Genomic DNA, 12,131 nt, shown 5'->3' on the forward strand with positions numbered 1-12,131 from the left:
TCGTGTAGCTTTGCTAGAAATTCAAAAACAAACAAACAAATGCATTGTGTGAACCCTATCTGTAGTAAATAGTATGAATAACTTCTTATAGTACACGCAAAAAGAATGACGAAAATGGTACATACGTTACAGGTGAACATCACAAGACTACAGAAACCTTACCCTGACAAATGTAGTAATGACTGGCAAGACGCTGAATTAAAAAACTGGTCCGTTAGTCTGAATTATGGGTATACAGCCCAAGTAAGTAAAGTAACAGTTATTTATATCACAAGTCAAGCTATTCTGTATTAACTCCAGGTAGTTATTGTCATTGAAACTGCGGGGAAAATTGTTTAAATATTTCAATAAAACTTCTTGATTACATCGATGTAGCACTACTATAAATTCTAGTATTTTCTTGTGTCAGTAAATCGTTTTATTACCATTTCATTCATGTTTTTATTTATTAGTAGTACTGCTGTTTACATATTTTATTTTTGATGTGTTCTTTACAAACTTGTGGCTTTTATTTTCTTCTACATTTCACTGCAAAAATACCTCACTTTACAGAATCTAAGACCTACTTTAGTCATTTAAATCATATAAAAATGTCTTACACATACCGGTGTAAAGCACTTTGAAAATACTGCACATTATGGTAAAAGTTTTAACGTTGAATCTCGTGGCCACGATATTGTACAGATTCATACATTTATGAGAATTATATTATACTGTGGCAATAAAAATGGTTAGCTCTAAAACCTAAAGTCGATCCAACTGGCAGAACGATAATCCTGCATAAAAACAACACAAGATTTACTCAAACTATACACTGTACTCAAATCTAAGAAGAGTATGTTTGTTACTCTACGTTAAAACAATGTGAACATTATAAAAATTAGGTCTCATTTAAGAATTTGATGAAATTGTACAAAAATGAATGAAAAGGTTTAATATACGAGTTTCATCTATTTGTTTTGTTTCTTGATATAGACATGTTTAAAGTTTTGTCACCACATAAAGGTTATAGAGAACTGCAAGTGCTTAATTACTTCAACCCCTGTACCAGATTATTATGGACAAATCCCTCAGTGCAGTTTTGAAATACCAGGTAAATATGTCTGAATAAGAAAAACTGTATTGTAAATATAAGTCTAAAAAAAACAAAAATTATGTAGTATTTGATTTATAAAATTCTGAAAGAATAGGATTTATGATATATATATACATATGTAGAGAGAGAGAGAAGTATGTTGTCAGTTTAGGTAGTTTAATTTTATCAAATTATCTAACCGAAGTGAAATATTTTTTCAACTCATTCAAAAGCTCTAAACACGTCATTCAATTAAGGAATATCACCTCAAAATCCAAATGAATAAAAACGCACACCTTTTATAATTTCACTTTCACTGAGTTTAGTCGACTTAAAAATCGAATAATGGGCTCGGCATGGACAGGTGTATAAGGAATTCGAGGGGTTGCACGTTCGCATCCCCGTCACACCAAATATGTTCGCCCTTTCCGCCGTTGAGGCGTTATAATGTGATGGTCAATCCCAGTACTCATTAGTAAAAGAGTAGCCCAATAGTTGGCGGTGAGTAGTTATGATTAGCTGCCTTCCCTCTAGTCTTAGCCTGCTAAATTAGGAACAGCTAGCTCAAATAGCCCTCGAGTAGCTTTGCACGAAATTCAAAAACAAACACAAACAAAATTGAAGAACGCCTTCGTAGCAGCGGGTGATGTCGACTAGTTACTTTTTGTCCTGGTTGTACGTTAGTATGAAACCACACATGAATATCCCTTATTTTAAATAAAATTAACAGACCGAGACATCAACATTTTTATTTACACAATAATTTATTTGTAAAGTTTAAAAAATATAAATTAAAAAAATTAAAAATCCTACATCTTTCGGTGAAAACAATTCTTATAAACTTATGTGCGTGTATAATTAGTTTCTTTTTACTGTGGCGCCATTTACAACTCATTTATTAAACTTTATAAACTTCACAAACATATTAATGTGTAAGATAAAAACGTTAATGTCTCGTTTTATTAATTTTATTTAAAAGTTTTTGCACACAAATTTTTGTTTTTACGTATTCAGTGTTGTTTGTTTTGAATTACGCGCTAGGCTACACGAAGACTATCTGCTCTAGCCGTCTCTAATTTTGCAGTATAAGACTAGAGGGAACACAGCTTGTGCTTGGCTGTTGAGCTCGTGAGGCGCTGACGAATTTCAGCAACCTTACCACTTCAATTCATTTTTCGCAGCCTAAACGCTAAAACAGTGCGGGAAATTCCTTCTTTTTTAGCCAATAAATATGTCTAAAAATTTTATCTTCAAATTAAGAAAAAACTTATTGTGTAGTATTTTTCAATAAAAATGTTTGCCACTGGTTCGTGAGGAGCCTGTTAAAATTGTTTTAAAAAAACATGTTTGAGATTCTTAACATGAAATACTTAGCTTTGTTGATTTTACTTAACATACTTAAGTTATTTCTCCATATTTTAAGTTTTTGTCTTTTATCAGTCTGTATATTTTAATTACCAACTTTTACATGTTACTGAAACATTTCTGGTTTAAAGGTAACAAGACTTGTCTGGAAAAGATGAAGAAAATGTACTATGATGGGAAAATGGGATGTAACTGTCCTCCACGTTGCAAGTAATACTAACAGTTTTCTGCATTCTATAAACATAAAAATTGAATACATGTCTTGTTACAACATTATACTTTCGAAGGACGATGTATGTATTTTAATAGAAAATATAATATTTCTCTACATATATAAATATCAGATATGTTTTACATTTTTATTCTTTTACAGCGAAATGTCCTATCAGAAGTTTGTATCAACTGGGAAAGAAACGAAACAGGTAAAAATTTATTAATGTTATTTTCTTAGTTATCTTACAGATCACGTTTTTTGTTTTTTTAGTTTAAACAACCAGTAAATATGCAAGTAACTCCAACCAAGAAAACCACTAGTTAAAGTGTTTTACTCCTTACACGAGATTTCCAGTGGTACAAAGATAGTGTACCAGTTTTAAAACTTCAACTACGAAACAAGACTCAAATATATTCGTCGTTAGCCGTGTGAAGTGATTTAGTGAACCTAATTTATAAAGAAAATCCAAAATAGGAACAAACGTTTACAACTGCAACATAAAAAAGCTTGAAACGCGCGTAATGAAATGAGAAGACAAGTTGCTGCTAAATTCGCGTCTCTAGTCATGACTTACACATATATTTCAATGAAAGGCAAGCACGAGCACAATGTCTAACAATTTCCTATTAATATAGAATAGTAAGCAAAGAGGAATAAATTACACTAACAAGTTACCATACATTATTATTTTTAATTTATCAATTGAAGGTAATTTCAGTAGAATTACTTCATCGTTAAATCTTGCAACAAAATTATTACGTGACATGAATTCTGTACAGAGACTGTGCAGTTCAGATAGCTTTTAGTTTAAGTTTCGTTTTATTACCTAACTTAGCTACGACATTTCAATTATCGTTTCTCATTATTATAAATAATATGTGCAGTTTGTTTAATCGTACTACTAAAATATATGTTGTTTTGTTATACAAATCTCAGTACACAAACATATGTAGTTTGAACCCTTAATATTAGTAAAAGCTGATAAAAGATTAATAGCTAATCATGATAAAAAAAATAGTAATAAATATACAAAGACTTAAAATACATAAGATTTAGCCGTTCATGTGATTTTAGGAACGTTTTTTTCAAGAATTTCAGAATCTTTACCTGTAAGCCAGCGGTAAGTTTACGAATTTACAACTCTAAAATCCGGGGCTCAAATGACTGTGGTAGACAAAGCACTGATAACCCATAGTGTAGCTTTGCGTCTTAAAAAAACAAAAAAACAGAATCAAGATCTAATCGGTTTGATCTAATTGCTAACTCAGTTCTCACAGGCACGTTCAGGTTGTTAGGGCGCTCGACTCGTATTCTGAGGGTCGCGAGTTCGAAGCCCCGTCACACCAAACATCCTCGCTCATTCAGCCGTGGTGGTGTTATAAAATAACAGTCAATCCCACTAGCCTTTGGTAACAGAGTAGCCCAAGATTTGACGGTGAGCCGTGATGATTAATTATGGATGGCTAACGCAGATAACCCTCGTGTAGCTTTGCGCTTCAAAAACCAACCAAAGACAGAACTGGCATATGAATATCGACTGATAATTGTGACCTTACTCCAATTGGCTTTAGAATTATGATTTCTTAACTGTATAACTTTGTACATTTGATCTGTTTTGTACTATACATTGTTCAGTTATTAGACATCAACTTCTACGGTCGTAACTTAGGATATTTTACGTACACAGTACTCATTGATCAAGACAGTGTAACTGACAAAACTTATGACAAGTTTTAGAAATCGTATTATTAACCAGTCTCGCGCTTATCGGTAACTAAAAGATGGCACTGAAACCCTTGTGCAATTACTAATCTCCATGTGTGTTAAAAAACGCAGTTTACGTTATATTAGCGAAATAAAAGTTTCAGCCATTGGGGCGTTATAATGTGACGGCCAATCCCATTATTCGTTGGTAAAAGAGTAGCCCAAGAGTTGGCGGTTGGGGAGATGACTAGTTGCCTTCCCTCTAGTTTTACACTGCTAAATTAGGAACGGCTAGCACAGATAGCCCTCGAGTAGCTTTGTGCGAAATTCAAAACAAACACACAAACAAAAAGAATAATAGCATCAGCCAGGGTCGTAGATTTTTTTACACCTGATGGGGGGATGATTTTTGCAACCACTTATGTGGACTGTTCAATTTTCAAATTGGTAATCTCTGATTACGTGAACCTGAAAGCTGTAAACATGCAGTCACAGAGTAATCTTCTTGCCACGATACTTGCATGTATACTTAGGCCTAGTAACTGATACTTACGAACTATCGCTTAGATCGAAAAGCTCAGAGGTACACCTATATTAAAGATGTACATTTCAGCTACTGAAAAAGCCTACATCTAGGCTTAATTATGTAATTTGATTGGTAAGAACACGAGAATCACAAGAACAATCACACAATTTGTAGGCCTGTGATGCAATAAAACAATTCAAAGTGGAGGGGAAAATGATTGTATGCACCATACTCCTCACCTAAAATGAAGGGGGATGTATACCCTCTATCCCCCCAGGATCTACTCCCCTGGCATCAGCTTATTAGGCTAGGTCATCTAAGATGTACTAAAACAAGTAAAATTCAGATAAAGTGTTACGTTTCTTCGTGAACAGGTAAATCAATGTTTGAATTTCAAGATTTAAAATCTGAAAACATTCTTTATATGGTGACTGGCTTATGTAAGTTATAGAAGTAAGTGTTACACAAGTTGTAAAAATATTTTTTTTTGAAATAAAGCGACAACACGTTGGGCGTTTATAAAATATTTTAATAGGCAAATTGTCACACTAATATTTGTATAATGCTAATTGCCTTTTGATTATTATATTCAATAATAATCTCATGGTTGGTTTTGCAAGGAGAAATTAATGTCAATATAACATAAATTATTGGAAAAAATTGAAGTTTCTCACCTCACCCGAAAACATATAAAATATATTTAATTATTGGAGATTGTATGTAATATCTGATAAAGTGTAGGCCATCTTTAACATTACATTTTACATGTAAGAAGCAGGAAAAAACCTACACCTTGTAAGTTTACAACTTCAAGTTGTTTAGACGTGCCACTGATCTGTGGATCTGAAGTTAAATATCTTTTCTTACAGTGCCAGTTACTGAAAGATTCCAGTGAAAATGAAAGGTCTCGGGCCGTTTTTGAGTAAGTACTGAACAAATAAAAAGTAACAGTAAAGTTTGGTGGTTTTCAAACTATAAATAAAATTATTTTATGACTGATGGAACTGCATTAAAAACGTCCAGGCGTGGGTTTGTGGTTAACATATCAGATTGTGGATCCAAGGTTCCACGGTTCGTGCTACGTATTCGGAGGGAGTATCTCGTTTTACGTTTTGAGGTGTTATAAGAGTAACGGTTAAATCTCTCTGACCAATTAGAGTATTCCAAGGGCTGACAGGTGCTAGTGACCAGCGTCTTTCCTTATCGCCTATCAATTTATACTTCGAAACAGCTAGTGCAAGTAGCCCTTGTGTAACTTTGCACGAATATCCAAAATGAAACCAGTTGAACAACGGGGACCCAAATACGAGCAAAAAGAGTTAATTAGTCTTGAATAGTAAAAAAACGCAGTCAGTATAGTCTTTTGTAGATAATGTATTAATAAAACGTTAATTCAAGTCATTTCATGTAACTATGTAAAATCAGAAAACACAGGTTTAATTAAAGTATGTACAAAATCTATATGACCACCAGTGTTTAAAATTTTCATTTTTATTATAATACTAGTTAGAAGTTATGTAAATTCGTGACTAAGGAAAGGTTATCTTAAGTTGCTTTCCTTATATGTAGTTTTACAAAAACGACCATAAATACGAGGGCTGTTCAAAATATACGCGGACTGTTTGAATTGCGCGGCTCCAGTTGGTTCCAGGGGAATCCGCTTGGTGTCACTAGGTTCGCACAGATCAGCTGATTACGACGCCATTTCCCGATTGGAGATATCTTCATTTGTGTATTAGCTACGCGGTTTTAAGTGAAGTGCGATTTTTTCGTTTGGCGGATTTCAGAATGAATGACCTGAAGGACCAACGACTTGCTGTGAAATTTTGTGTTAAACTTGGAAAATCTGCGACTGAAACTTTTGCTATGCTTAACACGGCTTACGGTGATGTTGATATGAAGCGTACGGCATGTTTCAAGTGGCATGAACGTTTTAAGGATGGTTGACAGTCCATTGAAGATGATGAGCGTCCTGGACGTCCTTCCACGTCAACTGACGACCCACACGTCGACAAAATCAACACCCTGGTGCGGGCAAATCGACGTCTGACTATCAGGGAGCTTGCTGAAGAGTGTGGGATATCAGTTGGATCTTGTTACGAGATTTTGACCGAAAAATTGAAAATGCACCGCGTTGCTGCGAAATTCAGCCCTCAGAACTCGTGAGTTTTTGGCCAAACACTCGATCACTGTTCTTCCACACACCCCTACTCACCTGACCTTGCTCCTTGCGATTTTTTCTTGTTCCCCAAACTCAAAAGACCCTTGAAAGGAAGAAGATTTGAGACGATTCCCGAGATTAAGGCAAATGTGAAGAAGGAGCTGGAGGACATTACAAAAGAAGCGTACCAGGACTGTTTCAACAAGTGGAAACACCGTTGGGATAAGTGTGTGCGTTGGGGAGGAGAGTACTTTGAAGGGGTCCCAGATCTGTAACTTCTAAGTAAAATACATTTTGTTTTATGACGTCAGTCCGCGTATTTTTTTAACATACCTCGTACATGTAAAACACAAACTGCAACTTTGCTTATATCTCCGCATTGACCCAACAAACCTCCATACCAAATTTTATGAAAATCAATTTACAGGTAATAGAGGTAAAAGAAAGAGTAAAAACGCCAATAAAACCTCAAAATGCAAAGACGAAAATTTATATGTACCCTCGCATGCACTTCAAAACCAATTTTGATGACTATCTATCTATACTGTGCAAAGCAGTTATATGGACATACAACAGACTGTACTATTATATTTATATAGCTATATCGCATATGCTACAAAAGCACAAATGTTGGAAAAATTGTTTAAAGTTAGAAAAGTTATTATTTAAGCTAACATTTCTAATTGTTTAGTTATGTTTAAATAGTAACAAAATTTAGAGGAGCGAACCTGACGATGACCAAAAAAGGTCGAAACGTTGTTTGCTTCTCTACATAGTGCTTTCTCTACCCACACCAGCCGTTTTTTACATATATAATTTTCTTTACAAGTGGGTTTTCTTGTCATCATGGATTAACATTTGTCTAGTTATGTTTAAATAGTATCAAAATTTAGTTTTATTATTAATTTATTATTTAAGCTAACATTTCTAATTGTCTAGTTATGTTTAAATCGTATCAAAATTTAATTTTATTATTAATTTATCTGACATATTAAACCATAAAGGCAAACATTAATATCGTTGTTTAAATAAATATTATTAAAATCTAACAAACTATTCGACCACGTTGTTATTTGTTTATTTGTTTATTTATTAGTACTGAAAAAGCCAAGGTCTTCATCTACTTTCAATCTATGAGCTACCAAGAAATTGTGCAGGAACCGAAGTATTCGGTAAAACTTTTGATCTTTGTATTAGGTCGATCCCATAATTCAGAAATTGAAAGTAATTTTGGCTCTTATATAAAGCTCTAAATGTTTTGGATCATTTTAAAATTTTAGTTATAGGAAATAGTTTAAATAATCTTAGTACTTTATTTCATCAGTTACTTTGAAAATTGCATGTCAAATCAAATATTTACATTTTGATATCTCTAAATGCGCAACTAATGCTATACGTCAAACAAACTATTTTAATGTTCTGAAACTTAAAGATCAAGTAAAGATCTCTTTACATCTGATTTATTGTATATAGTTTTTAAACAGAAAGAGTTGAACGTGTTATAACCTAGAGTTTCGTTCAAAGGCGATAAACTGTATTTCTATAATATTAAACTTGATAAAGATAAAGAAATTAATCATAAAGTCATAGCAATAACATTGATCTGAGGTTAGCAAACAATAATTGTATCAAACTGATCTAAAAAATAATCAGATATATTAAGCAATTTGATTTTTTGTAGAATCAAAGTGTAATGAATGTTTCATGAAATGAAAACATTTCATTTGATTTTAAACGTTTAATTTACTAACCTGGCTGGTAATATATATATATATTACTTGTACTTGTTCTGTGTAAAACGTTATAATGTAGGTCAATATATATATGTATATATATATATATATTTAGTTATTTACCGAACACGGACGCCGGTGACTCAACAGCATGTATAAGAGTTTATAATGCTTAAAATTAGGTTTCAATACCTACGGAGGTTATAGCACAGACAGCTCATTGCGTCTTGTACTTAATAATGAAAAAATAACGTTTCCTGAATGTGCTTGTTCTGTGTAAAACGTTATGATGTAGGTCAATATATAATTTAATTAGCTGTCTAGATATATGTTCTCCATTAATCCAATTCACATGCCCACTAGGTAGTTTGACTGTTTTTTATTTATTTATTTATTTGTGTATGTGTCTTTCTTATAGAAAAGTCACTTTGGGGTATCTGCGGTGCTCACTCCGGGGGAATCGAACCCCTGATTTTAGCATTGTAAATCTGCAGACTTACCGCTGTCCCAACGGGAGACTTATTTATTTGTTGTTAAAGGCAAACCTTATTTTTTATTGTAATAATCCCTTAGATTAACCGTTTAATCGGAGGACAGATATGCTGATAACTATTTAATTAAGTCTAATTTAGTCGCTGATATTTTTTCTGTTTCTCAAAACTAAATACATTTTCAAAATTATCTCTTGCTAACTAACTTCCATTCTACTTTTTACAAATGCTGTTAAGAACCTTAAAAATATAGAATACTAATGTATGACAGATATAAACTTTGAGTGACCGATAAATGCTCTACTTTAGATAATGATGCTGAATACAAAAACGTACGGCCCGGCATGGCCAAGCGTGTTAAGGCGTGCGACTCGTAATCTGAGTAAATAAATCCGTCTATGTGGACTTCGATGAAAATGAGACAATTATTTGAAATTCAGGATTCAACTGTGATGACCCATGGGGTAGCGAAAGTGAATTATCCACTGGTAGTTTTGAGATAAGAGTAGAGAAAAATAGTTCGTCTTTTTAATTGGTTTCCAAAGTAATTGTAACAAGAAAAGATAATTATTCGGTGTTTTATATATCCTACAGTGTAAAGAATTTTTATACATACGTTTGATTTGTTTTTAACATATATTATTTTAAAATAAGTGGACTACGTGCTGTCTGCTTACTGTTCGAATTTATCTCCAACAAATCACAAACACCTACTGCAAAAGAATTTCAACCTCACCTATATATAAAACCCTTAAATACAGTACTAAGTACAAAGAACTGCCAAGAAAAATTAATTAAATTTCTGATTCTGATTCCCTATGTAAAATATATAAAACATCTATAAGTAGTTATTGGAATTAATTTGTGTTTAAAATGCTCGTATGACTCATTTTATTAGCTGCCTTCTAAATAACAGAGCCATAAAATGTGGTGCACAAATAGTTGAAAAACGTGTCTTTACTTAAATAGACAACGAAATCTTAAGGCCTGACATGGTCTGGTGGGTAAAGGCGTTCGACTCGCACTCTCAGGGTCGCGGGTTCGAATCCTCGTCGTACCAAACATGCTCACCCTTTCAGCCGGTCAGTCCCATTATTCGTTAGTAAAAAAGTATCCAAAAATTTGGCGGTGGGTGGTGATGACTAGCTGCCTTTCCTCTAGTCTTACACTCCTAAATTAGGGACGGCTAGCGCAGATAGCTCTCGATTAGATTTGCGCAAAATTCAAAAACAAAAACACGGAATCCTTACTCCATCGGTAATTCTAGGGTTAACACACAACGAGTTACGGAAGAGTTAAAATACGAATCATTAAGGATTGCTTAACTTTTAGAAAATGAACTCTTAATTTCACTATACTTGGTATAAAATTGACTAATTTATTTCTGTTTCATTTTATCTATTCTAGGTTCCAAATCTAATTGGTAACGCTGGAGGAATCCTTGGAGTTTACATAGGTTACTCGTTCTTGGTCGTTTATGAAATAATAGAAGTTTTAATTCGCACATGTCTTGGTAAAATAAAGAAAAGATCACAAGTTAAGTCACAAGAAAATGGAGCCTCCACTGATGAAACTTTCACAAAAAGAGAAAACTAGAAGTAGTCACAACTAGCAGAAAGGATATTAAATTGACAGAAATTTCTACTAAGTAAATAAATACTTTTACTCACTTTATATACTTTACAGAGTACAACACAGGTTATCAAAAATTTTAATTTATTTCAATATTTTCATTTTAAATGAGACACAATTTCACAAAATATTCTGAAAGCCTTCAGACCAACTGCAAGATGTAACATCTTATCCGATACAGTAGAACAGTTATATTAAAACCATATATATTTGTGTGTAATATTATATTACTTTCAAAACATATATATAAGTAAATATATTACTCATGTACTTTTAATATAAATTAGCCATTTTGACTTTCAGAGGTTAATTAATATGGAGTACGAATGATATTCCTGAGAGTATGAGAGATATCATTTAAACAGAGTTCATGTATGAGAACACGCTGTGAACTTCGATTCATATAATTGCATACGTAAATGTATAAAGCATAAATAGCTTTATTTCCCCAACGAAATACTTAAAACACATAAATGAGTATGATTATCTCAGTAACATCACTATTTAATAGTTCTTCATTGTTTAAAAAATTTTTGTTACAAACTAAGTTGTAAAGAAGTTTGTGGCTATGTTAACTGATTATCTTGTATGTCTTTCAGCACCTTAAAACCTTCAAGATTTTACGAACGAAACTAGGATTAAAACAATGAGAAATGATAAAGTGATGGTTTTAAGATTGATTGATTGATTGATTTGATTGATTTAGTGTTTTATGGCACAAACCAGCGAGGCTATCTGTGCCAGACATTCGGTAAAAATGTAAAAAAATAAAGTAAAAATAAATAAATAAATAAATGTAGTAATAGACATAAATGGAAATGAAGGTGAAACAAAAAAGTATAAAACCAATGTTGACACCTAGTCTACAATGTTAAGATAGAAGGCAGAGTATAAGAAGTTGTAAGGTATTTACTCTAGCAAAAAAGGTAATGATCATAACCCGCCAGGAAGACTAACAGGTAAGTTCAAGAACCACCGCCAGTCACCTGGAGTTGGTCTTTCCAGTCCTGGTTCCGGGTTATGTGTCATAGCAACCAGTATAAAAATGTAAAAGAATAGAAGTTTTAAAAGATGCATAGCAAAATTGTGACAATGAGTAGCCAAATGTCCAGTAAAAAGATAAAAGTCAAGTAAATGGAGTAAAATTTGTAAAAGTAAATGAAGGTAAAAACAAAACAGCAATTAAAACAGAAAATGGTGTAAGAACCAATGGTGACATCCAGTCTTCAA

At 33.0% G+C, this 12,131-nt stretch overlaps 1 protein-coding gene across 1 annotated transcript in view; it reads left to right on the plus strand.

Annotated features, from left to right (window-relative positions):
* LOC143235457 (epithelial sodium channel subunit gamma-like) overlaps positions 1-11,582 on the plus strand; it is a 45,741-nt gene extending 34,159 nt beyond the window's left edge. The window contains exons 9-15 of the mRNA XM_076473651.1: positions 133-243; positions 976-1,093; positions 2,572-2,650; positions 2,814-2,862; positions 5,754-5,806; positions 8,142-8,217; positions 10,677-11,582. Of these exons, the coding sequence (XP_076329766.1) occupies positions 133-243; positions 976-1,093; positions 2,572-2,650; positions 2,814-2,862; positions 5,754-5,806; positions 8,142-8,217; positions 10,677-10,865 (675 nt within the window). The 3' untranslated portion in view covers positions 10,866-11,582. The remainder of the gene's footprint in view (positions 1-132; positions 244-975; positions 1,094-2,571; positions 2,651-2,813; positions 2,863-5,753; positions 5,807-8,141; positions 8,218-10,676) is intronic.
* Positions 11,583-12,131: the final 549 nt, after the last annotated feature.

The sequence above is a fragment of the Tachypleus tridentatus genome, chromosome 12, assembly GCF_004210375.1.
Source record: "Tachypleus tridentatus isolate NWPU-2018 chromosome 12, ASM421037v1, whole genome shotgun sequence".
NCBI classification, from domain to species: domain Eukaryota; kingdom Metazoa; phylum Arthropoda; class Merostomata; order Xiphosura; family Limulidae; genus Tachypleus; species Tachypleus tridentatus.